This window comes from Leptopilina heterotoma, unplaced genomic scaffold (assembly GCF_015476425.1).
Source record: "Leptopilina heterotoma isolate Lh14 unplaced genomic scaffold, ASM1547642v1 Lhet_108, whole genome shotgun sequence".
Taxonomy (NCBI): domain Eukaryota; kingdom Metazoa; phylum Arthropoda; class Insecta; order Hymenoptera; family Figitidae; genus Leptopilina; species Leptopilina heterotoma.
In genome coordinates, this window is record NW_025110825.1 from 1,464,008 (window position 1) to 1,490,872 (window position 26,865).

Genomic DNA, 26,865 nt, shown 5'->3' on the forward strand with positions numbered 1-26,865 from the left:
AACACTGAAAAAAAATTTATTTGATTCAAATAATCGATTATTTTACTATTATCAATTTATTTACTTGATTCAAAAAATTTTTATTTGAGTCAATTATATGGTATTTGCTTCCAACACTGAATTATTGGTTCAAATTAATACAATTTAATTGATTTAAATAAAAATTATTTGATTCGAGTAAATATTTATTTGATTTAAACAAAAATTGTTTAACTCAAGTAAATATTTATTTGATTTAAAGTTAAACAAAAATTGTTTGATTCAAGTAAATATTTGTTTGATAATAGACAAGTAATCGGTTAATTGAATCAAATAAATTTTATTTCAGTGTAAGTATTTAATTAACTATTTAGTTAATTATTTAATTAATGAGGTAAATATTTAACTAATTTTTCATTAGTTAAGTATTCAAATATTTTAATACTTAATTAGTTAAGTAATTTATCACTCATTTACTTTTAATTTGGTATTAACAGTTAATTAATAAACATTATTTATTTTTAATAATAATTAATGGTAATATATGTAATTAATTAATTAATAATTAATTAGTAATATTTATAATCAATCAATTAATAATTAATAATATTTATAATCCTTCAATTAATAATAATTTTATTTATAATCAATTAATTAATAATTAGTAATATTTTTATAATTAATTGGTTAATTAATTAGCAATAAAATTTTATTTACATTTTCTCATGCAGCAAAGGACGATTTAATCTTTGAATGGGTAACTACTGAATGGTCCAGATGCTCCCAGACTTGCGGTGGAGGCGGATTTCAGGTAATAATTAATAATTAAATTAATTTTAAATGCTAAAAAGCAGTGTTTCAATTTCAATGATCTAACATTAATTATTATTCACAAATTCTGAACATTCAAATGAATGAAATTTCTTGCATATTTTCAAAAATTACCAACTATTATAAAATGCGAAAAACCAAATTAAACATTCCGAATTTTTATTATTAATTAATTAATTCAGGTAATAGTAGTAATATTATTCCAATATGAATTTAAAGAAGAAATAAATTTTTATTTTTCAATATTTGAGAACATCATTAACTCTACATTTTACCTCCTCATCAAAATTGAAAGTCTTTTGATAAAAAGAAAAGAACAAAAAAAATTGAAAAAAGTTAAAATATTTACGATTAATAAAAAATTAATAACAGAATAATATCAAATAATTACATTAACTTTATTAATACTTCTTTCTATATGTGGGATTTTATTTTATTGTCTCGTAAATAATAATCTTTTTTAATTATGAACATTAAAAATGGTTTTTTTTGTGTGAATTTAATTAATTAATTAATTTCAGAAAACAAATCGTTGGCTCGAAAATGAAGCAGTTGAGGGAATAAACTAGTTTAGTTTTATTAATTAACTTTCGAGTTTAGAAGCAATTAAATACTGAAAAGTTTGCGCAGTGATTGTTCGCCAAAAGAACTTTCAAAACCTTAAAACGAGCAAATTCATTTTTGTTTGTCAAGTTATTCACTGATGCTGAAATTGTCTTTAATTAATTTAATTCTTCGAGAGTACGCGTTTAATATCGCTGAATTCTATTTACATCTTATTTCATATTTAATATCAAAAATCTATAATAAGGAGAACAGAAATTTATTTCTTCAAGTTTGAACTATTTCTTTAAAAATGAAAATTGAATAAGAAATATTCAAATTATTTATTTATAATACTTCTTTTTATTTACTCCGCAAATATTTGTTTTCAATTTGAAACTACTTCTTTTAAAGAACAATTGAAGTAATATTTAAATTACGTACATTTTATTTTCTTAAATATTTTTTATAATCAGAATTATTTGGAATCAATTCGAAATTATTTTTTTCAAATGACAATTGAAGTAATATTCAAATTACATATTTTTGATTTACTCAAATATTTATATTTTTAATATGTTTCGATCAAACTCTCAACTAAAATTATCAATAAATTATTGTTATAAAGATTAAATGCAAAAAATAATTTGCAAAATTAAAAAATACTTTTCAAAAGTAAAATTTATTTTTTGGAAGTAAAAATCTAGAAAAAAAGAATAATAATAATTTTTTTTTGTCGTTTAAATAAAAATAAGAAAATTTTTAGATGAGGGGAGCACAGTGCACTGTACGATCAGCGAAACAATTGACCAACACTACGAGAAATCCTCAACGAACAGTGATTGGTGCAAATCTTTGCGAAGATGCTGGTTATCCAGTACCAGAAAATGTCAAATCTTGTGGTGCAGGAAGATGTCCTCAATGGCACGCCGAAGAATGGACGGAATGTGAAAATTCCCGATGTTTCAATTGGAAAACAGGTGAAAAAAAATTTTTTCCCTAACTTCAATTTGGTAAAAAAAATTTCTCCCTCAATATTTAAACACAAGAATTTATTTTTCAAACGAAAATTATTCACTCACTATTCAAACGACAAAAAAAATTTATTTGAATCAAATAACCGATTACTTGTCTATTAAATAAATATTTACTTGAATCAAATATAATCAAGAATAAATATTTTTTTATTTTATTTTTCCCTTTTTTAAATTTTTATATGTTTATGTTTTATTTATTAAATCAAATAAATTGATCAATTACTGACAAAAAAAATATAAACAGACATAGTCAAATAATTTTACTAAAAACTAAAAATTAAATTTTTCGTAACTATAAAACATGAAGATATCGATAACTCCGAGTCGAAGACTCGGAGTGATCGTTTCTTTATGTTTAATAATAATTAATGACCGTGTGATAAAATTATTATCAATTCAATTATTATTTTCAAAATTTTCAAATCCATTTTTTTACAAAGTTCAATTCAACAAAATTTCAATTATTCGTAAATTCTTCAATTAAATATATATTAGAAAATAAAAACTTGAGATAATTTAAAAAAAAAATCCGCAATTAAACTTTCTCAAAAAAATTAATTCCACAGTTAAAAATATAAAAAATTCAGATTCTCAAAGACTTTAAATTGAAACCTTTTCAAAATTTAATTATTTTTAAAAATTCACGCTCTAATGCGCTTTTAATATTCAATTATAAATATTATAATCGAAAATTTTAACTGAAATATATTTTTAAATCAAGTTTTATTAGAAAATTCTACCAGAATCTAATTAGTTACATACAAAAAAAACAATTTATTGAATTATTACTTATTTCTTAAAATTGAATTCTCATAAAGAATTTTATCAATAAATTTTTAAATAATTGGATTTTTTCGACGAATTTTAATAAAATTTTTAAGAATAATTACATTTCTCTACGAATTCGATTAAAATTGTATTAATTGTATTAAAAATAATTGAAATTCTGAAATGTGTTTTATTATTTATGAAAATGATTGAATTCATAATAAGAATTTCATTATTTACGAAAATAATTGAATTTGTGTAAAAATTTTATTATTTATAAAAGTAATTGAATAATTGCGAAGAAATTTATAAATAATTGAATTTCTGTGAAATTTTTATTATTTTATAAAAATAATTAAATCAATTTTTTTAAATAATTGAATTCTTTTCGGCAATTTTTTAAATTAGTAAATATTGAAAATCATTGGAAAGTTTTTAAAAATAATTAAAATTTTTGCCAAAAATTTTATTAAAATTTTTGCAAATAATTGAATTTCTGCAATCATTTGTAATTTTGTCTAAAATTCTTTAAATTATATCGTCAAATTTACGAACTTTTCGTCTTTTCTCAATAAAATTACGGACTGACTTATTTATTTATTATTTAACTGACTTAAATAAAAATTATTTTAAACTTTCTAACTTTGAATCAGTAAAAATGTTAACTAATTTGAATTAGTAATTGACTTCTTGCTTTTTAATTAGTAAATTTTACTAATAAATTAGCAGAAAATTTAGTTAGTAATTTTTACTAATTTATCACTAAAATTTACCAATTAAAAAACAAAAAGTCAGTCACTAATTCAAATTGGTAAACATTGTTACTAATTCAAATTTAGAGAGTACGAATAAATATTTAGTTGGTGCGAATAAATACTTATTTGGTAGACAAATAATCGTTTATTTCAATCGAATAATTATTTTTTTTATTCTAGAGAGAAAAAAATTTTATTCTTCAAACAAAAAAGGGAAAGAAATTAAATTCACAATAATAAGGTTGTAAATTATTCTTTACAGCCATGCAAAAACGAGACATTACTTGTCGAGTGATTGTCGAAATAGAAAATGGAACTGAAAACGAAACAATTGTCGATTCAAGTAAATGCGACGAGGGAATAAAACCACCACAAAGACAAGAATGTTACAATGATGCCTGCAAGGGTGTTTGGAGAGTTGGAGAATGGTCCGAGGTAATACGAATTTTAAAAAAAATTAACTAATTAAAATCGAAAATTAATTAAATAATATTGTACAAAACTTGAAATTTATTATTTAAAAAAAAAAAATTTTATTAAATTATATTATCCTTATTATATTTATTAATATTTTTCAAATTCTATTATTTTTTTAAAATAAAAAAGTAATTTAAATTTTTTTTTCCTTATAGTGTTCCGCGCCATGTGAAGAGGACGGAATAAAATACAGAATTTTGCAATGCGTGTGGTTCGGAACAAAAAAACCGGCAGGAAATGCTTGTAGGGATCTATCAAGGCCGCCGGTTATGAAAACCTGTCGAGGTTCTCCTTGCGTTCGTTCGCCAGGTAAAAAAAACCTTTTCATCAATAATTCAAAATTATTTAATTTATTTCTTACTGCAAAAATAAAAATTCAACGAAAGAAATTAAAAATATTCAAATATCGTTAAGAAAGAAAAAAATCTCTTCGTCAATTTTATTACAAATTAAAGAAAGAAAACCATCGAAATGAATTTAATTACCGGATAAATAATTTTCAGAGGATTGCAAGGACCTATCTCAATTGTGCAACAGAGTGAAGACAATGAACATGTGTCAAGAGCCACTTTACAAGAAGCAATGTTGCTCGTCTTGTATGAAGAGAGAGAAAGGAGTTTAGATTAGATAAAGTGAATAGAAAATAGGTACTAAAATTGAAAAAGCTTCAAGGTGAATCATGAGCCTCAGTGCTTCATTAATAACTGGAAAAAAAGAGATGAAAGAGTGTGTGATAAGTGATAATATTAAAAAATCGCAAAACGCTATAATGAACGATATCCCTATCATTATTCAAAATAAGCCTCGTAAAAAAAATCGACGCAGACCACTTGATTCTAATATGCAAAACATCGTCTCTTTGAAAAGAAATTATTCTAAAAAAGAACCCATAAAAAAGCCCATAAAAAATCCATAAAAACCTATAAAAAAACCATAAAAAAAAACTGAAAAACAAACTCGGATTCCATATTCAGTTATAATATTCTAAATATTTATTCCTAATACTGCCTCATTATTCGCAATTAACATTAAAAACATTGCCTCCATTGTAAAGCCATGAAAAAAGAAAAAGAAAACCACTAAAGAATTATCATCTCTTTGATTATTAATATTATTAGAGATTGATATCAATTAAAAAACAAAACAAGAACTGATTTTATTCTTATCTATCACGATTCATAGAATCGAAAGACCCTGACCCATTTATTTTTGTTTGTCTACTAATTTTAATTATTTGTATTAATTACTCAATGTTCAAAAATTTATTTATTTATTTATTTATTTAAGAAAAAATAAGTAAATAAAAATGTCCCCAAAAATTTTCAAAGTTCAAATGAATGCAATTTATTTATTTTTTTTTCGAAAAAAAACAATAAAATAAAATTATTTCTTCAATTCGAATAATAGAAAATTGGAATTAATAATGTAATATTATAATATATAATATTTAATTAAATACACTGAGAAGAAAGTGGTTTTTAAATCAAAAATAAGTAAAGCAAAGAAATATGTTTGAATTAAACACATTTTATATAATTCAATTAAACGTAATTTTTATTAAATCGAACTTATTTATTGAATCAAAATTATTGTGTTTTTTTCAAAAATAATTTGACTCAAATAATAATTTGACTCAATAGCAAAGAAAATTGCAATAAAAAAAATTATTTGATTCAAATAACCGATTACTATTATTAATTACTTTGCCTATTATTACAAAATAAATATTTAATTGAATCAAATAATTTTTGTTGAAATCAAATAAATTATATATGAACCAATAATTTCATTATTCGAAACAAATATGAAATGAACCATTTAATTTACTTAAATAAAAATTATTTGATTCAAATAAATATTTATTTGATAAGAAACAAGAATCGGTTACTTGAATCAAATAATTTTTTTTTCAGCGTATCTTTGACTCAAACATATTATATTCTTAGTGTAATAAATTAATAATATTGAAAGTTATTAAAAATTATTTAAAAAAATTAAATTATTAAACTTATTTCTAAAGTTTCAAATTGCTAAATTTATGTTTTCGATTTTTATTGCAGTTCACTTTTGAAAATATATTTCAAACATTTTTCCTTCATTTGAACGTTCAAAATTTTTCCGAATTTTCAGAGCATATTCGAAACAGAATTATTAAATTCAATTTAACAATAATTCAATTGTTAGAATTCGATTATAAACAATATTTTATAACAATAACTAACAATAATTCAATAAATTGATCTCAATATTAATAATTAATAAAAATTAAAACAAATACCTGACATTATTTCCACAAAAATATAAAGAATAAAATCTCTAAAAGTGTAAATAAATTCCCCTCCCTTTATTTATCTACAAAATCAATGTAATTACTTTCCCTTAAATTAACAACAAAAATAACTTTCTTTCCCCTCCTCTAAGAAAAAAATATATTTCAAATATAATCAGTTTTTTATACCATATATATGTTTACAAAAACAAAAAACAACGGAAATGTAAAAAAAAAGTTCCACTTAAAAAATTTTTTAAAACTATTTTTCTCAAACGAAAAGAAAACATTTTTTCATACACACATTAATTACAAAAATAAAAAATAATTTTCATTCGCAAATGATATAGGATATATTATAAATAAATATGTATATTATATACCAGATACAGAATTCCCCCCCCTCCCCACCCCTCACCTTCTCGCCACGAAAAAAAGCTTCTATATAAATGTTCCGAGCTCAATGAGTGCAAACCTCATTAAAAAAAAAAATAATTCATATTATTATTAACTAAATAAAAAACAAAATGACTACACTATGACCTCGATTTATAAGAATCTATGTCATTCTAGAACTTTTTTTAGTTTCACAAACAGCACAATATTGAAATACTCGTTTTCTTAAGACTGAAAGAGGATTTTTTAAGTAATTTTGTAAAAGTGAATATTTCATTATAGAGCATCAAGGTGCCTCCCAAACAATTTTTCATAAAAAATAAAAACTTTTCAAGATTTTTTTGTTAAAGATAGATTTTCATTTTGTTAAAAATAAATTTTTTTAAAAACTAATTATTTAAAAAAAAAATTATTTCATTCATTTATGAATTGATTTACTAACTAATTAATTAATTTGAAAAAATTTGCAAACTAATCAATTTAAAAAAAAACTAATTAATAAAATAGTTTAATTTACAATTTGATCAACTAATTGATCTTTATGATTGAAAATTGACTGACTTCTTGGCAAAACTGTTTTACCTCTTAATTAATTAATAAATTGATAACCTTAGTAATTAATAACTCTATTATTTAATTAGCTATGTATTTAATCAGTTAAGTATTTACTTAAATGAGTATTTAATGAGCAAAGTTTTTAATTAGCTAAGAATTTAATCAGCTAATAATTTAATTAGCTAAGTATTCAATCAGCGAATAATTTAATTAGCTGACTATTTAATAAGCTAATAATTTAATTAGCTCAGTTTTCAATTTACTGAATATTTTATTACTTAACTACTTAATTAATTAAGTTTTTAAATAGTTTAATACTTAATTAACTTTGTATTTAATTAGCCAAGTATTTAATAAGCTAAGTCTTTAATTAACTGAGTACTTAATTAACTAATAAATAAATTAGCTAAATATTTAATTAGCTAAGTATTTAATTAACTGAGTACTTAATTAACTAATAAATAAATTAGCTAAGTATTTATAAGCCAAGTACTCAATTAGCTAAGAATTAAAATTAGCTAATATTTATTTAGTAAAATGTTTAATTAGCTAAGAATTTAATTTGTTAAGTATAAAGTGGGCTAAATATTTAATTAGTTAAATACTTATTTAGTTAAGTAGGTATTTAATTATCTAAAATTTATTTAATAAAATGTTTAATTAGCTAATAATTTAATTAGTTGTGTATCAAGTCGACTAAATATTTAATTATAGTTCAATTAATTAAATTAGTTTTTGTTTTAATTTTTTTTTTAATTTCAATTAGTTAAAATTAATTAAATACATATTTAGTGAAGTATTTAATTAAATAAGTATTCAATTAGCTGAAAATTTAATTAGCTAAATATTTATTAAGATAATTATTTCATTACTTAAGTATTTAATTATTTGAGTTCTTAACTATTTGAGTACTTAATTAGTTAAGTATTTTGTTACCCATTTACTAAATGAGATATTTTGTCAATTATTTGAATATTTATTAATTAACAGCAGCTAATTAATTAATTGCACAGCTAATTAATACATTAGTTAATTATTAAATTATTCAATGAAGTGATCAGTCAATTATTTAATTAGTTAGTAAATCAACATTTTTTTTAATTAATACATTATACAGCACTGTAATTTATACCTCGAGTAATAGGAGAGAAAAAAAAATTATAGAATTATCGTAACAACCTAAAAAAAATGAACTTATGCCTATAAAAAAATACCCTTCGAGGGCAAAGCGTAAGCCGCAATATAGATTTTAAGCAATAAAATTTATATTCTACGGCACTTTTGAAGAAAAATTTTGTCTCGCACTGTTTTTTTTTTTAAAGTGTCATGTACCATATGTTGAAAAAAAAGAGAGAAAAGAAAAAAAAAATGATGAAATGTTCTGAGGTAAAATGCTTTTTTTCTTCAAAAGTGTATTTAGTAGAATAATTATTATACATATAGATATAATATGTAATATAATATTTTGTTAAAAAATCTCTGACGAAAATTCATTAATGTGAAGTTTAAAATGTTTGATCAAAGGACTCGAGTTTACCTTCGTGTGCCTCGTGTTTGACACACTTAGGACATTTTTTTTTAATATATATATATTATATAATATATAATTAAAAAATTATTCTATTTAAAGGTCACGAAAAAAAAAATTAATCGTTATAGAGAAAGTTTGATCATAATAAATATTGACCAGAATAAAAATAATCTCGTGTTATTCTTGTAACAATTATAATGAAATTATAATTTTTATTTATTTACCAAATTTAATCGGAGGGCAATTTTTGTTTTTTACCAAGAAAAAAAAAGTAATTTCTATGTATAGCTTTTTCCGCACATTTGGTGCAAAAAAAAAAAAAAATGAGACGTGTATGATGAAGGCATCGAAACGAATTATTAATATTAATTGTACAATTAATTTACCTGATTTATTTTTAATTTATAAATATTTTTCAAAATTAAATCAATTTCTATTTTATTTAATTTTTAATTAATTCAATTTCTAATTAATTTAATTTCTACTTAATTCAATTTCTAATTAATTTAATTTTTACTCAATTCAATTTGTAATTAATTTAATTTTTACTGAATTTAATTTCTAATTAGCTTTCTAATAAATTAAATTTCTAATTATTTATAAATTTTTAAAATATTTTTTAAACGTTTTAACATCGCATTATTAGTGTATATTTTTCAGATTTTTTGTTAATAATTATTATTAAAAATGTGGTGTATAAAAGTGCATAAGAGCGAAAAACTCGGAAAAATTAGCAATGAATGCATGGGTCTTAATATTAAATCTGAGAGCAATTTACACGAAAGCGTAATTACGCAAGTGAATTTGTCGCACGTATTCAATAGTTAATTAAATTGCGTCTGAAATAACATTGTAATCCGCGCATTCCAATTTCAATTATGCTCGTTTTCTTTAACTAAAATATTTCCATTTTCCAAATTGACATTAACTATTAACATTATAACTATTCATCAAAATAATTTATTTAAATAAGTTCAAATTTAAATTATTTAAATATTAAATAATTTAAAATTTAAATTAATTAAATATTAAATTAGTTTAAATTTAAATTATTTAAATATTAAATAATTTTAAATTTAAATTATTCAAATAGTAAATAATTTTAAAATTAACTTATTTAAATATAAAATAATTTTAAATTTAAATTATTTAAATATAAAATAATTTTAAATTTAAATTATTTAATTTTTTAAGTGTAACAATTGTTTCACGAATTTCTTTCTATTTATTATAATTCCTTTTATATTCTTCTTTCTTTTCAATTCACCGAAAAAAAATTTATTTTATTAAAATAACCGATTACTTGTCTTATGGATATAAATAAAAATTTTTTTTTAAAAATTCCAAACATTATTTTCTCTCAAAAAAAAAATTCCAAATTCCAAAAAAAAGTATACATATAAATATTTAAAGAATGAATGAACGAGTGATTAATGAGAATGAATTTTTGGAAAATGCAAATGATGCATTACACGTCAGAAAAAAAACACCTATGTATAAGAGAAATACTAATTAAATTAGTGTTTAATATAATAATGATTAATTGTACAAAACAGTTTTCTTTTCTTTGTTATTATTTTAATTTTACATATTAATGAAGGCAGAAAAAAATGATTGTAGTTTCGCCAATAATATGTAATAAGTATACGTAAGAGAATTTTTTTTTTCTATAGAACTATCACTTTTGTATATATCACGATCAAAGTAAAATTGTAAAATGGCTACATGTTATAATTATTATTATTAAATAATAATTATACAAAAAACACACGAAAAATATTATTGTTCATTATATATCTATGTAAATATGTAACTGCCTGACGTAAATTCACGCACGTGTGTACTTAATTACTGAGAATGAAAAAAAAAGTACACACATATGTGAAAGAAGCAATAAAAGAAATGAGGAAGTGTACATCACACAAAAAAATTTTTTTTTTCCTTCAATCACTTTTTAATTTATTCATTTATATTATATTTGTAATTCAACATAATTGCCAATAAGATTTTCATCTAAATTTTCATTTTTATTTTTCTAAATTTCACCTAAATTTCTATTAGTGACATTTTTACCTATTAGTGACAATTTGACCTAAAATTTTATTAATAACTATTGGCACGATTATTAATTGACCTTAATTAACAATTATTTTCCATCCAGTAAAATATCAATTACTTTTGTCCTACAGATTCTATTATTGACAAATTCGTTATTAATTGTAAACAATTACCTCATCCTTTTAATTCAATTTAAATATTGTTTCAACTCTCTGCCAATTTAATTATAAATAATTGCGATGAGGTAAACGAACAAATAAACCTCGAAAACATTTTTCTTTCGTTATCAAAAAAAAAATTTTTTTAAATCACTATTTTCGTTTTAAAATTACGTCGGTATTAAAATTACTATCCAGAGATACAATAACAAAATTCACAATAAAAAAAAATCAGTTAATATTCCAAATACGGGAAATTTCCTCGTCACTCTTAAACCAAAGTTCCTTGAGTATTTTCCAACCGGATTTTTGTGTCGACAATAAATAATCATTATTTGGATCATTTTTGTGTGAATAAAGTCCAAGTACTAAACTCTGACACAATCGAGCACAGACACAAATTTTAATAATTGACTTTTCCTTTTCACTAAGCAATCGAACAGTCTCATAGCCTTGAATAACAAATTTACCCGATTCAATATCCTCCGTTTGTAACATCATATACGTCAATAAAATCGTCAAATCGAAAATCAAATAATTCTTCGATGAATCACCAAAATCAATAATAGCACTTATTGTCCTCTCATCGTCACTCATGACAATATTTTGTTCATTAAGATCACCGTGAATGTAACCTTTATCAAAACACTCTAAACAATTCATCACTTTCTCCTCAAATTCAATGACAACATCATTGACAATTTTTCTATTCTCTTCATCTAAAACATCGAAAAATTCCCTTATTTTTGGTACACTATTCAGCATCCAAATTGTTTGATGATTCTCATAACCACTGTGAGAAAATTCTTGTAATTTATTACTCAGTTTAGCGACAAATTTACCCACTTCAAACATTAGTTCCGGTGTTTTTTTCGTTGCGTTTATTAATAATTTTCCCGGTCTGTAAATCATTAATCGAACAATATTCGTTTCATCACTATTTGCTTGTAGATTTTCCAAAGAGAAATAAGATCCATTGATACATTTCACTGGCATCGGGCAACAAATTCCGTTTTCATTGAGAAATATCATCATTTGTGTTTGTCCCTCAATGACATTGTGTTTTTTCGAATCCAATGAATTGACAATTTTCAGTACATATCCTTCTTCGCAAATTTTTTCCAAATGATGATTATGTTCTCCAGGTTCACACAAAATATGATAATTCTTGTCATCGTATGCATTGAGTTCGTTGATTTCCCTCACTTTTAGTCCATAAACTTTCTCAACAATTTTAATGGCAGTTTCTTGATTTATCAACGGTTTTATTAATTGACCGGGAGTTAAAAATGTCTCCTGAGACATTTTTAATTTTTAATGCTTTTTTTTTTCTCTAAATAAGCAAATAAGGGACGAGAGACGTTAAGAAAAATAAGGATAATGAACGTTCACTTCAAAGAGCCAAGCAGAAACTGAATTGTGTGTAAACGGAAAGGGTCAATTCGAACCCCTCTTTGGTAGGATGCTAAATAAATGAATGGTGAGTGTTGTTATGTAGAAGGTGAATAAATCACAAATATATTTCAAGCCACGTTGAAGATTTATATTTGTTTAAATATTCTTTGTGTACTGATAATAATTGAAAACAATGAAATAATGTTATCGGCATAATACAAGCGAAAAGCCTCTCGAGAGATATCATTTTCAAGATGTAGCGTATTTTTATTTAATTTGGAGTTTCGCATCTTTTAGATTTCGCTGATATTGACTTTATATAGATACACAAAAAAAAAGAGAGAGAGAGAGAGAGAGAGAAAAACATTTATCGAGCCATCGAAAAAATTTTCTACTTCTCGCTTTTCAAGGTTAATAGACCTTTTTTTATTTCTTTTTCATTAACAATATCTCCAAATGTCATTTTTTATTATTATCTGCAAATTCTTTTTTATTAATTACAACTCCAAATGCGATTTTTTATTTTTATCGATTTTATTTTCTTATTAATTATTCCTCCAAATGCCATTTTTTATTATCTGCAAATTTATTCTTTTATTAATTATTATTATCTTAATATTATTATTATTTTTTTTAATAACTATTTAGTTACTCTTTTTGGGAAAGAAATAATCAACAAATTTTGAACATCCAAATGAACGAAATATTTTTTATATTAAAGGAAGAAGTTAACAATATTTTTTATTAAAATTATTATCAAAAATTATGATTGCAATAAAAGTTAAAAAAATAAAAATTATATTTAGAAACTTTATAATTAATTTTTTTACAGTGACGTAAAATTATAGTAAAAAAAAATTTAATTTGAAGAGGAAATAAATAAATTTCGTACGTTTAAACGTTCAGAACTTTAACGGTCATGAAAAAGTATAAACTAATTATAATACTGTAAATAAAAAAAATAAAGAATAACAAAATAATAGAAAAATAAATAAAATAATATAGAAAAATAAATAAAGTAATAAAAGAATAAATAAAAGGTATAATAAAAAATGTAATCAAATAAAAAATTAAAAAAATAACAAAAACTAAATAAAATACATAATATACATAATAATAAAAAATGACAAAGATGAAAAAAAAATTTATTATTATTTTGAATTGCATGAATGCGCGTGAAGTAAAATTTACGATGGAATCGAGAATAAAAAAGACTTATGTGAATTGAACAGCCCAATAAATATAAAGTTATGAGAGAAATTTCGGTAAAATTAAAATGAACCATGTGACGAGTCATCGACATGGAAAATTATGAAGAGCTTTAAAAAATATACAGAGTGCAATCAAAAAAGATAAGATAAGTAAAGAACAAGGTACATGATCTCTTAATCCCTCGCTTGATAACCATCAGGCATTTATTATTTGCATTTAGGGAAAATTATGTTATTGATTTATATCTAGCGAATTTTAATTGTTATGGCAGATTTTTATATAACGATAATTTCATTATCTATAATAATACAAAGAAATTTGAGAAAAAAAAAATTAAATTACAGAAAAATGTTTCATTTGAATCAAATAAAATTTATTTGAATATTTCATATAGTTGAAAAAATAAATTATTGTTACTTCAAATAATTTATAAATAAATTAGGGTTGCCACAAAAATTTAATTTCCTTTTTCCCTGGCTTTTCCCTGATTTCCAGAAAAAATTTTAACTTTTTCCCTGACCAGAATTCGAAGATTTGAATTCGAAACCTTTTCAAAATTCAATTATTTCTAAATATTCTCCCGTAATGCTTTTAATATTTAATTATTATCTAAAATTTTAACTAAAATTATTCATTTTTAAATCAATTTTTATTAGAAAATTCTACGAGAATTCAATTATTTAAATAAAAAAACAAAATTTATTTAATAATTGAATGTTTTTTAGAATTTTATTAACAACTTTTGAAAATAATTAATTTCCTTTTAAGGAATAAAATTTTTAATTTTACTAAAATTTATCATATTAAAGAATTTTATAACAATTTTTGAAAATAATTGAGAACTTTTTCAAGAATTTTATTAACATTTTTTAAAATAATTGAATTCCTGAGAAGAATTTAAATAATAATTTATGAAAATAATTGAATTCATGCGAAGAATTTTTATTAAATTTCGTTTAAATAATTGAAATTGAATTGAATTCTTATTTGATGAATTTTGATATTTATCGAAATAATTGAATTATTGCAACGAATTTTATTATTTTATTGAATAATGGAATGTTTCTTAAATTTGAATTTATTTAAAATTGTATTAAAAATATTGGAAATTCTGCGATGAAAATAATTAAATATTTATGTAGAATATTGTATCAAAAATTTTTTTCAATAATTAAATTATTTGATAACTTTTATAAAAATAATAAATGTTGAAAATCTTTGAATTGAGAAAAACTTTTGAAAAGAATTGAAAGTTTACAAAGAATTTTATTTAAATTTTTGACAATAATTGAATTCTTGCAAACTATTTTATTAGAATCTTTAAAATAATTGAATTTCCAAGAAGAAATTTATTACTTTTGAAAATAATTAAATCCTTGTGATGAATATTGTTATTTATAAAAATAATCGAATTTTGTGCAGAATTTTTTTTAAATTCTTAAAAATAATTGAATTTTTGTAAAGAATTTTAATTATTTCGGCTTAATTCTTCGAAAAAATTAAATTTTTAGCTTTTTATAAATTTTTCAATGACAAAAATTAGATTCAAACATTCTTAACATTATTTAAATAATTAATTAATAGTTATTAAATTGCTTATTGTCAATTATTTATTTAAATTGAATAATTTTTAATTACAATAAATAAAGTGTAATTGACTTAATAATTTCTAATTTTGAAACAAGTACTATTACTGTCTGATGAAATAAAAGCGGTTTGATTCGAAAGTAAATATTTATTTGATTAATCAATTCCTTAGTGTAATTTAATTTTTTCAGTTCAAAATAATAAAAGAAATAATTTTTACAAATAATATAATTCGGGGAAATATTTTTTTTCTTTTTATAGGAAAAAAATGAGATTTCTATTAATGATGAACATGATGAATGACAGTATTTTGATTTTAATTCCTTGATTGTGAAAAAAACAATCTGTAAATTAACTCAAAATATGAAAACTCACAGAAAAAATATTATCGATTCCGAGAAAATTGATTATTTAAATACTGACAAACTTATACAATCCATCATATACTATTTTTATCATATTAAATAAATTTATAAAAATATTCCACCTTTTTCCCATTAAATAAAATTCGAAAATTGAGTACAAATAAAAAATTAATAATATAAAACAAAATAAATATAAAATAAAATGAATAAATAAAATAAAAAACAACAGAATCGATTAAAATTGAAAATAATACTACTGAATGTTATTTCCATATTACTTGCCATTTATGGATTGTTTTATATCTGGAAGTACGAAATCAATAATGTACTTTATTTCTATATTCCTATATCACATGAGAAAGTGTTGTTGAAATGAATATTTATATGAGTAAAAATATCTCCAAAGTCCAAAAAATGGTATTATGCATATAATATAGTAATACATATATAAAAATATAGTAATATAAGTATTATATTAATATAGTATTAATATAATACTTATTAATACTTATTAATATAATATTAATATAGTATTATGCATATAATATTGACGAGCGAAACGGAATATTGTCTTATTCTATTGATCAACTTTTTTAAAAGAGACAAACAAAATGTAAATTTTAATATTACTCTATCTACTTTGTCAACCTTTGGTAATTTACAAACGTTGAGTTAACACCTGACGAGGAAATGTTTTGATTTTAACATTTTCTGCCGGTTTTGAGGTTAGAAAACCCAGGCTTCCTTAAGTTGTAAAAAAAAGCTAAAAATACTGAATGTTTGCACAAAATACACCACATTTTCAATAATTATGAAAAATATTACACTATTTTCTTGAAACTTACCAAATATTATGTTTAAATTAAAAGTACTCACATAATTTCGTGTAGAATAAAGTCCTTTGACAAAGAGCAACCAAAATGAATTTGTCATCCTTGATGCATTGTAAACCATCCGTTTTACTGAAATGTTTATCCTCTTCATCACTTCACTCACAGTATTTTATCAATCAACTCATATTTTTCTTATATTTTCACATCACCGGCACTACAAATTAATAACATAACCAATAAACACCCAACAAAACGTGTAATCGAATGGACAATATGGAAAGTTTATATTTTCCCCTATAGGGGCGCTGCTATCAGGCAGTAGCGTAGCAACACTTTACGGTGCCCCAGGGAAAAGTAAATTTTTTTGTCTCATTTAAAAAAAAATTTTTTCCCATTGCTTGTTCTGGTCAAAGTACAATAAGTTTGGAATTAATCCAGACCATGTGTTTGGCAAAACTAATTATGAGACTAATTATAATTAATAATCAATTAATAGATCGAAAAATTTGTAACGTTAAAACTAGATTACTCTGTTAATGGCGACTGTGCGTCCACTTGTAGAAAAATATAAAAATAAGAAAAAAAATTAATTAAATTTTAGAAAGAAATGACAAAAAATTTGTCAGAAGTGGGATTCGAACCCACGCCCTCATAGAGGACCAGAATGCCCATGAGACTCAGCTGAACTGAGAAGGTTAAACCTTGAGTCTGGCGCCTTAGACCGCTCGGCCATCCTGACATGATGGCTTTTCCAAAATTAAGAACCTACTAAAAGAAGACGGGACTTTACAATGTTAAAAATTGTCTATTTACATGTAAACTTGTATGTTTAATCACTTTTTTTATTCAAAAATGAAAAGAAACGTAATTCAAAATCAATTTAAAGAATTTTTAACACCGATTTGCTTTTTTTCCCCAGCGCAGTGGCGACATCTTCTACTACTGTTGGTAATACTGAGTTGTTGGTAACACAGATTTCCACAAAGTTACCATAAGAAACTTGTCCAATACTAGTTCGAAAACTGTCCACAGAGGTCTAATTAATGAAAACGCGCCCATAGTAAATACTCGTGGTGAGCAACTTAACCTCAAATTCTTTTATTTTAGTACGAAAATCGTAGAAATTTTTATAAGTTTATTAATTATTACTTATAAAATTATTATAATTTTAACACAAAAAGACGCTTAGTGAGAACATTCTCCAAGTACATTTGCATCACTGATAAATAATAATAATGACAATGAAAATATCTTTTAGAAACGATTAAAAACAATTCTATGTTAATTTCCTCAAGTTAGTACCTATTTTACTATTATCAATTTTTATTACTTATATTGTTAATTCAGATTGAAAAATGCTGCGAAATATAGTGCAATTTTCGACGAAATTAAAAGGACTTAGTGTTGTGAAAGTGACATGTACAAATTTACATATTCACGTTGAAAACTATTCAAAATTCACCGGTCGTAAACATGCGGCAATTGTTAACGAAGATGAACTTTTCGATGAGCCCGAAGCCTCATATCCGATGGATAGATATTCAGATTCTGAATTGTCATTAAGACGACGAAATAGAAAGCCAACTAGAAGGCAAAGATCCGCTTTGTAAGTACAATTTATACAAAATATTTTCATCCGAAAAAAAGAATTGTTTCCTTTAATTGAAAAACAGGATTTATGATCTAAATTTGTATTTTTTTTCAGACGTCAATTAGACGTAGAAGAAGACGCAGTTATTGGAAATTCGAAAAACACCCAGCGTACAGCAAAAGTTGACGATGGACCAGAAAAAAAGAAAACTGTCTTTACCAAATTATATGATAATGAAAAAATATTATCGTAAGTTAACTTTTGACTAATTGATAAATTGACACTTGTAAATTGTTTATATTTCTTTCTTTAAATCCAAATCATTAATAATTTTCAATTAAGAAGTGAGATGTAAGTAATTTTACTTTTTTAGACCATTGATGATGCAGATCAAATCTAAAAAACAGAGAAAGAAGTTAAATAAAATTCTATTGGAAGGAAAACGATTAATTACAGATGCACTTCAAGCTGGATTAGTACCAGAGAAAATTATTTTCAGCCGAAATCCAGATTTGGAAAAGTTGCCTTTGAATAGAAGCCAAACAGAAATATATAAAGTACCATATCGAACTATTCAATTGTGGTCTAGTCTTTCAACACCTTCGGGATTAATGGGTATGAATTTAATTAGATCTTTGAAAAATTTAATAATTCAAATTCTTCTAAAATTAGTTAAATTTTTTAATATATACTTCATTAATTATTAAAAATAATCGATTTATAGAAGAATTTTTGTTAAAATCACTACAAAAGAATTGAATTTTATCCAAATTACAAATAATTGCAGAAATTCAATTATTTCCAAAAAGTAATAAAATCCTTCGTAGAAATTCAATTACGTTCAAATTTTTTTTTAAATTTTCTTCAAAATGTCAATTATCTTTATGAATAATAAAATTCTTCTCTGAAATTCAATTATTTTCAAAAATTTGAATAAAATTCTTGGCAAAACTTCAATTATTTTTAAGAATTCAATAATTTTCAATATCTACTATTTTAATAAAATTTTCCAAATGAATTCAATTATTTAAACAAAATTTTGCCAAAATTCTACGCAAAGCATTGAATTATTTTCATAATAATAATAAAAATTACAACTGAATTCAATTATTTACAAATTTTGTATAAATTTTTTCGCAATAATTCCACTATTTTCATAAATAATACATTTTTTCCAGAGATTCAATTATTTTCATAAATAACAAGATTCTTTGCAAGAAATGTAATTATTCCCAATACAATTTTAATAAAACTTCTCTAAAGATTTCAATTACTTTCAAAATTTTAAATAAAATTCTTTATAAAAATTCAATTATTTTGAATGTAATTTTAATTAAATTTCTCTATAGATTTTAATTATTAACATAAATTATGTAACATTTTTAAGCAATATAAAATTTTTTTGCAAGAATTCAATTATTTCTTTGAATAGTATAATTTTCCACCAGAATTTAATTATTTAAAGACATTTTTATAAAATTCTTTCCGAACATTAAATTATTTTCACAAATAAAATTCATTTGCAAAATTTCAATTATTTAAACAAAATTTTAATTTTTTCATGCAATTTAATTAAAATTGTACTGAGAATTATTTGTTTCTTATTAAGAATTGTATCAAAATTCTTAGGAATAATTGAATTCTTTCTAGGAATTTTATTAAAATTTTAAAAATAATTGAATATTATACAGTAATTTTATTAAAATTGTATTAAAAATAATTGAATTCCTACGAAAAGGATTTACCAAAACTATTGAAAATATTTGAATTTCTGTGAAGATTTTTATTATTTAACGAAAGTATTTAAATTCTTGTGAAAATTTTTATTATCATTTTTGAAAGTAATTGAAGATTTGCAAATAATTTTGTTATTTTTCATTCATGCCAAGAATTTTATTAAAATTTTTGAAAATAATAGAATTTCTGCAAATTTTTCACAGGAATTTAATTATTTTTTGTAAATTTTTATAAAATTCTTCCCAAGAATTCAATTATTATCATAATTTTAGGTGTTTTTGAAACTCCTGATGTGGAAAAATTCCAAGTTAACGATTCGCTGCCAATTACAATCGTCTGCGACAATATCAGAGATCCTGGAAATATGGGATCAATTTTAAGAGCAGCAGCTGGTGTTGGATGCGATAAAGTTATTTTAACTAAAGGTATTATGAAAATTTAGAAACAACCTTTTTTTATTTATAATACTAATTTAATTCTTAAATGACAAATTTATTTTTCTATAATTTTAAAAATTCTTAATTTAAGAATTTTTTACTTTCAGTATTTTTAATCACTTTTGCATTTTACTACACAAAATACTTTCACTATTTTACAGTTTTTTCTTTTTCTTATTTTTTTCTTCTATGTATTATGTATTCGTCATTTTTTCATTTCCAAATTATTTACTTAAATATAATTTTAATTTAATGAAATAAATACATATTTCCAGGTTGCGTCGATATATGGGAATCGAAGGTCCTGAGAAGCGCAGCGGGGACACATTTTCGTCTACCAATTTACAATGACAAAAATTGGCACGACATACGATTAATGTTAAGTCCAGGAGCAAAATATATCGTCGCTGACAATCAAGTTGACAGTGAACTATTATCTAATGATAATAATAATGAATCGGAAAATATTAAAGAATCACAAAATTTCGACACTGAAAGTATTGCTAAAGAAAATGCAGATAAAATAATTGAGGACGAAGAGAATGATGATGATGATGATGTTAATACGAAAACGGATGAACTTACGAGGGAAGCTATGAGTAAAGAATTATCTATTGTGCCGTATTATTCCCTCGATTACACACAGGACGAAACTGTCATAATCGTCGGTGGAGAAACGGAAGGTTTAAGTTATTCTTCACTTAAAATAGCTAGTGACAATGGAGGATGTCGCGTCAATGTACCATTGAATAATGGCGTCGAAAGTTTAAACAGTGGAATGGCACTAGGTATTATTGCATTTGAAATTAAAAGACAATTTTTAATGGCAGTGAATAAGTAAATTTGTAAATGAAAATATATATGAACGAAAACGTGCAGTTACACGTTTTTTTTATCACCAGAGTTGTTAGGTTAAATACTAATTTAGCATTAAACTTTAGAAGAATAGCTTTTTAGATTTTGTACATTATTCTCAAAAGAATTTTCTCTAATAAAAATGTTATAAACAAAATTTGCACAAATGCCTAAATAGGAAAATGATTAGATAATTTTTTCAGTTTTCATCGTTTATTTTATATTTTTTTTATAATTAAATCGATCGTCTGACTAAAGCAATTAGTAATTTTTTATTGTTTTCATAAAAGTAAAATTTGATTTTAAGGTAAATGATTATTTGTTATAATTTAATTTAATTAAATTAAATTATAATTATTCGGAAATTTGGAATAACTTTTATTTTTATATTTTTTGTTATACTTATTTTATTATTTAATAAATATAGATTTTTATTATTTCGATTATATTTCTGTACTTTTGCATATTTACCAACAATTATTATTAACTTTATACATTTTATATATTATTAATTTTAATTCATTGTTTTGTTTAATTTGAATTTCCCGGGTTTTGTTTCAGTGCCAAACGGTCAAAAAAAGAACTACTTTTCGGAATCTGCATTTACCGACTGATTTGTGGTAGGAATTTTATTGTTTTTACCCGTCAATTTTACTTGCACTTGTTTAATTATTTTCACAACAATTATAACTGATATATCATAATTTAGTAAAAAGAAAAGAAGCATTAAAAATGACTTTTGAAAGAGGAGCACTATTAGTTCTGGAAGGATGTGATCGAGCAGGAAAATCAACACAAGTAAAAATGCTCCTTCAAGCCTTGCAAGATCGTCAAATTCCCGCTGAAGTAATGTCATTTCCAGGTAATTTATTCCTTATTTTCGTTTAATTAACGCCTCAAGAGTAATTTTTTATTAACTTTTGTTTAATTTCTTTATTGTCTGTATTGAACAAGTTTTTTTTCTGCTTTTCTCGTTTAATGTATTTTGAGGTTATGTTTGTCCTTGTGTAAAAGTGGCGGGAATCTAATGCAAACAAGTACAATTTCAACGGCCCTTTGTCGTACAGGTCGTACAGTTAATTATAATCAATCGTTTCTTTACCTTTTTCAGACAGATCGACGACAATCGGTGCAAAAATAAATAAATATTTACTAAAAGAAATTGATTTGGAACCCGGCGAAATTCATTCCTTGTTTTCGCAGAATCGTTGGGAAAAAGCAAACGACATGATAAAAGCTCTTCAATCGGGAAAAACGCTAATCGTGGACAGGTAATATTTTATTTATTTTATATTTTGCTTTATATTCGCATAAAAAATATACAAAATATATTTTGTAACAATATATACAATATTTCTACATCTTATATTTAAAAAGAATGTATTGAAATACTTTAACAAAACAATCGGTGTTTTAAAGTTTCATAGCTGATTCTTTTTATTTTTTTCTCTCTTCTTTCGACCCTCTTTTTTGCTACATGTCTAAAATTAGAAAACCAGGTGATTAGTGTTTCAATTTTTGAAATACAGATACGCCGCTTCTGGTGCTGCATACGCATCTGCTTACACCGGAAGGGATCTTGACTGGTGCAAAAATCCTGACAAAGGTCTCCCACGACCGGATCTCGTTGCATACCTAAAGGTCAGTGAAGAAAACCAAATGTCAAGGAGCAATTGGGGTGACGAGAGATTTGAGAAACGCGAAATACAATTAAATGTCGCTCGTAATTTTCAAAAACTCGAGGAAGATAATTGGAATATTATTGATGCCAATCAAACCATTGACAATGTTCAGCAACAAATTCTCAATGTTGCACTGAAAACATTACAGCGTGTAAAACATAGGGAAATTGAAAAATTGTATCAAAACGACGACGACGCATAATTTTTGCAATGAAAAGAAAAAATTTTATATTTTTTCATGTGAGTAAATTTAATTAAATTCACGACTTAGGTTAATTGTATATAACAATTTAAAACCTACTTTTTTTAATATTTTTGACGGAACATTTCAGTTGTTTCAGTTAAAAGAAACAAAAAAATGAAATTAAAATTTCTAAAAAATTTCAGTGAATCGGAATTTGGGACGTTTTTCAATTGTCACATCGTTTGATACATGTCAGTATTGTGCAATATTTCGAAAATTTAATTTTCAACAACGAGAAAAACTGGATTTTTCATTCACTTGAATAAACGTTTCAAATGAATATGAGGTAATTTTATTTATCTACTATAGATATTCTGAAAATTCCTTTCTTTCCAAAAGAAGCATTCTTTTTCAGAATTTAACGCAGAGTTTTATTAATTTTCAAAAAATTAATATGAACGATTAATTATTGTCAATTAAATTATTTTTCAAGTATTTTATTATACAATTTTTAAAAATTAATTTTTAAAGAATTTCAATTGAAATTTTGAAAATAATTGATTTCTCAAAAATTTGAATCAATAATTTTTAAGTGTAAATTCAATAAAAATAAAAATTAATTTAATGAAAATTGGGTTCTAAAAACAACATAAATTATCAATTATCAATTATTTTCAAAAATTTTAATAAAACTCTTTGCAAAATTTCAATTATTTTCAAAAACTTTTCCTCAATTCAATGATTTTCAATATCTACTATTTTAATACAATTTCTCAAAATAATTCAATTATTTAAAAAAAAAATGTTGATAAACTTCTAAATACACATTGAATTATTTTTATAAATAATAAAAATTTCACAGGAATTCAACTATTTACAAAATTTTTAATAAATTTTTTCGCAACAATTCTGTTATTTTCATAAATAATAACATTTTTTACAAAAATTCAATTATTTTCATGAATAATAAAACTCATCATAGAATCTTAATTATTTTAATACAATTTTAATTGAATTCCTCGAAAAATGTAATTATTCTTGAAAATTTTATTAAAATTCCTCGTAAAAATTGAATTTTGTTGATAACATTCTTTATGATAATTCAATTTCGAGAAACATTCATTTATTCAATAAATTCTTTATTTTTGTATTTAAATAATTGAATTCTCGTAGAATTTTTCAATAAAAGTTGATTAAAATTATATTAAAAATAATTGCAATGCTGTGAAGAATTTTATTAATTTATGAAAGTAATTGAATTCTTGTAATGAATTTTTTGAAATTTTTTTTAAATAATTGAAATAATGTAAAGAATCTTATTATTTATGAAAATAATTGAATTCCTGCAACGAATTTTATTACATTTTTTTTAAATAATTGAATTCTTTTGAGAACTTTTATTAAAGTAGTAGATTTTTAAAATAATTAAGAATTTCAACGAAGAATTTCATTATATTCGTGAAATGTAATTAAATTCTTGCAAAAAATTTTTTAAGTTAATTTCATTTTTCGAGAAATTCATTTAAAATTATATTTAAAATAATTGAAACTCTGTGAAGAATTTTATTATTTATATTTATGAAAACAATTGAGTTGTTTTAACAGATTTTTATAACATTTTTTTAAAATAATTTAATTTTGTTTTGAAAAATTTTATGGAAATTTAAATGTTTATAAAACTTGAAGATATCAATTACTTCGAGTCGAAGACTCGGATAATAATATATATAATATATATTTAATATATATTTATTTTATTTATTTATATATAATATATATTTAATATTCTTTTAAGTAGTTGAATTTTAAAAATGTTTTGAAGAATTTTAATTCCTATATGGAAAAATAATAATTGAATACTTTTTTTAAAAATTTAATTATTGATGTTTGCGAATAATTTAACAATTTTAGAAATTCGTAAGTAAATGTAATAGAATTTTTTTTTGAGTATCTAATAATTTTTAGAGTGAATCAGAATATTCTTTAGGGTCAGGGAAAAACAAAATTAATTTCTTGTTGCAACCCTGTAATAATTAAAATTCTTTAAAGATTCAAATATTTTTTTAATAGAATTGACCAAATTTTAATTGTTTGGAAATTTTTCAATTGTAAATAATTGAAAAACTTATCTTTTATAAATTATTTTAAAAATATTTTTAAAAAATTACATAATTTTAAGAATTTTTTTATTATAATTTTTTGAAAATTAATTAATAAATTAAAAAACATGGACAGTTATAATTATTATAAAAATTTGAATTTTTGTATTTAAATAATTGAATTCTCGAAGAACTTTCGGAAAATTATTAAAAATTAATATAAATAATGTAAGTCAGTTAAATAGTATTTGCCTGAAATGAAAAATTTTGTTTTCTGTGTCATTTAATTGACTTGATTAAAAATTATTTATTTCAAGTAAATATTTATTTACGATAATAGACAAATAATCGATTATTTGAATCAATTTTTCTGTTCAGGGTAAATTTAATTTCTATTAGATATTATAATTATTAATTATTAATGGAATATAATTAAATTTACGAATTACTAATTTATCGGGGAAAACTTGATTTTTCGAAAATTAATAAACAGTTTCTGAGTTTCATTGACTGAAGTGCGCGTTTTGCAGGTGTAAATCCTAAAATATTCATTATATAAAAACTTTGTGTTTCGCAGGGGAGTTTCAGCTTTCAGCACCAAAGAGGAAATGAGGGAGCTTCGACGTGCCATATTACTGTCTGTGTGTTTGCAATGAAATTAACTCCTACTCGCGAGGAATAAATGGAATATGTATGCGTTTAGCATGACAAAAAAGCTGAGCTGCGAATACGAAGCCTTGAAAATGCCGAGCCCCACGTCCCACTCCACCAATAAGAGGCAAGTGTGCTCATGTCTGAACACACAAGTATACACATTGCGATCAGAAACGGAAGAAACTTTCGTATAGCACAATATTTTTTCTTAAATAGCTAGACAGAAACTTCTCTTCAAAAGTCCTTCCGCAAACGAAGACTCCAGTTTGAATAATGATTTTCTCCTTCTCCTCTAATTGGCAATGAAAATTACCACCGCGGGCTCGGTGTCGCTAGTGTTTTACACCAAAAATGGACGAAATGGGTGTACAAATTTAAAAAAATATAAACTTAAATTGTGACTTTTCGGTTTTAATTTTAAGTAGTTTTTCAATAAAAAGATAAATAATGAACAACAATCTTAACAAATATTTCTTAAACATTAGAATACTTTAAATATTAACATTTTTTTCAACCTTGTACACCCACAGCAGCCATTTTTTTTAGTTCACTTTATGGTCACTATGTGTCGCATTGCAATTTTAAATCCCCAATACCGCATCAATATGTGGGTTTTATTTTCTGATTAGATATTATAACTTCTTATTATAATCTCTCGAGATAAAAGGCATCGTATTATTTCAAAAAAAAAAAAAAAGAGGGATACAAAAAAGTATGAAAAATAAGCCCAAATATTTGTATAATGATAATATAAGGTCTTTGTGACCCTAAAAAAAATTTATTCGAAAAAAACTCCCGTTGGACCGTTTTATAGGGAAACCGTATTTATAATCCGGTTGTAGTAACAGTAAAATAAATCGAATCGAAGTGGGGAAAA

General features: G+C 22.9%; 4 protein-coding genes, 1 long non-coding RNA gene and 1 other non-coding gene across 9 annotated transcripts in view; 3 read left to right on the forward strand and 3 right to left on the reverse strand.

Moving 5' to 3' along the window:
* The window catches only part of LOC122502994 (protein madd-4), a 245,727-nt gene extending 240,032 nt beyond the window's left edge, over window positions 1-5,695 (forward strand). For all 3 annotated transcript variants that reach the window (XM_043613374.1, XM_043613388.1, XM_043613381.1), the window contains 5 exons: window positions 711-790; window positions 2,120-2,333; window positions 4,176-4,348; window positions 4,546-4,699; window positions 4,894-5,695. In XM_043613374.1, the coding sequence (XP_043469309.1) occupies window positions 711-790; window positions 2,120-2,333; window positions 4,176-4,348; window positions 4,546-4,699; window positions 4,894-5,012 (740 nt within the window). In that variant the 3' untranslated portion in view covers window positions 5,013-5,695. The remainder of the gene's footprint in view (window positions 1-710; window positions 791-2,119; window positions 2,334-4,175; window positions 4,349-4,545; window positions 4,700-4,893) is intronic.
* The window catches only part of LOC122503062, a 164,438-nt gene extending 147,373 nt beyond the window's left edge, over window positions 1-17,065 (reverse strand). Inside the window, exon 1 of the long non-coding RNA XR_006301706.1 lies at window positions 16,793-17,065. This is a non-coding gene — a long non-coding RNA (uncharacterized LOC122503062). The remainder of the gene's footprint in view (window positions 1-16,792) is intronic.
* LOC122503041 (hydroxylysine kinase) lies at window positions 11,172-12,832 on the reverse strand. The gene has a single exon (XM_043613449.1). The coding sequence runs from the start codon at window positions 12,660-12,662 to the stop codon at window positions 11,589-11,591; it is 1,074 nt and encodes a 357-aa protein (XP_043469384.1). The 5' UTR covers window positions 12,663-12,832; the 3' UTR covers window positions 11,172-11,588.
* A 304-nt stretch (window positions 17,066-17,369) lies between the features above and the next one.
* Trnal-caa lies at window positions 17,370-17,488 on the reverse strand. The gene is made up of 2 exons: window positions 17,451-17,488; window positions 17,370-17,414 (listed from the first exon to the last, which is right to left on the reverse strand). It is a non-coding gene; the product is annotated as a tRNA-Leu (tRNA).
* Window positions 17,489-17,800: 312 nt separating this feature from the next.
* Window positions 17,801-21,526, forward strand: LOC122502786 (rRNA methyltransferase 3, mitochondrial). Its single transcript, XM_043613020.1, has 5 exons — window positions 17,801-18,355; window positions 18,455-18,589; window positions 18,714-18,955; window positions 20,350-20,502; window positions 20,790-21,526. Exons 1-5 carry the CDS (start codon window positions 18,105-18,107, stop codon window positions 21,353-21,355), a joined length of 1,347 nt encoding a protein of 448 aa, XP_043468955.1. The 5' UTR covers window positions 17,801-18,104; the 3' UTR covers window positions 21,356-21,526.
* A 444-nt stretch (window positions 21,527-21,970) lies between these two features.
* LOC122502792 (thymidylate kinase) lies at window positions 21,971-23,575 on the forward strand. Of its 2 annotated transcripts, XM_043613037.1 has the most exons (4): window positions 21,971-22,231; window positions 22,481-22,640; window positions 22,899-23,291; window positions 23,439-23,575. In XM_043613037.1, the coding sequence occupies exons 1-3, from the start codon at window positions 22,102-22,104 to the stop codon at window positions 23,251-23,253; spliced, it is 645 nt and encodes a 214-aa protein (XP_043468972.1). In that variant the 5' UTR covers window positions 21,971-22,101; the 3' UTR covers window positions 23,254-23,291; window positions 23,439-23,575. The 2 variants fall into 2 exon arrangements, with proteins under 2 accessions (XP_043468972.1, XP_043468965.1); XM_043613030.1 differs by having other exon boundaries at window positions 22,899-23,575.
* Window positions 23,576-26,865: the final 3,290 nt, after the last annotated feature.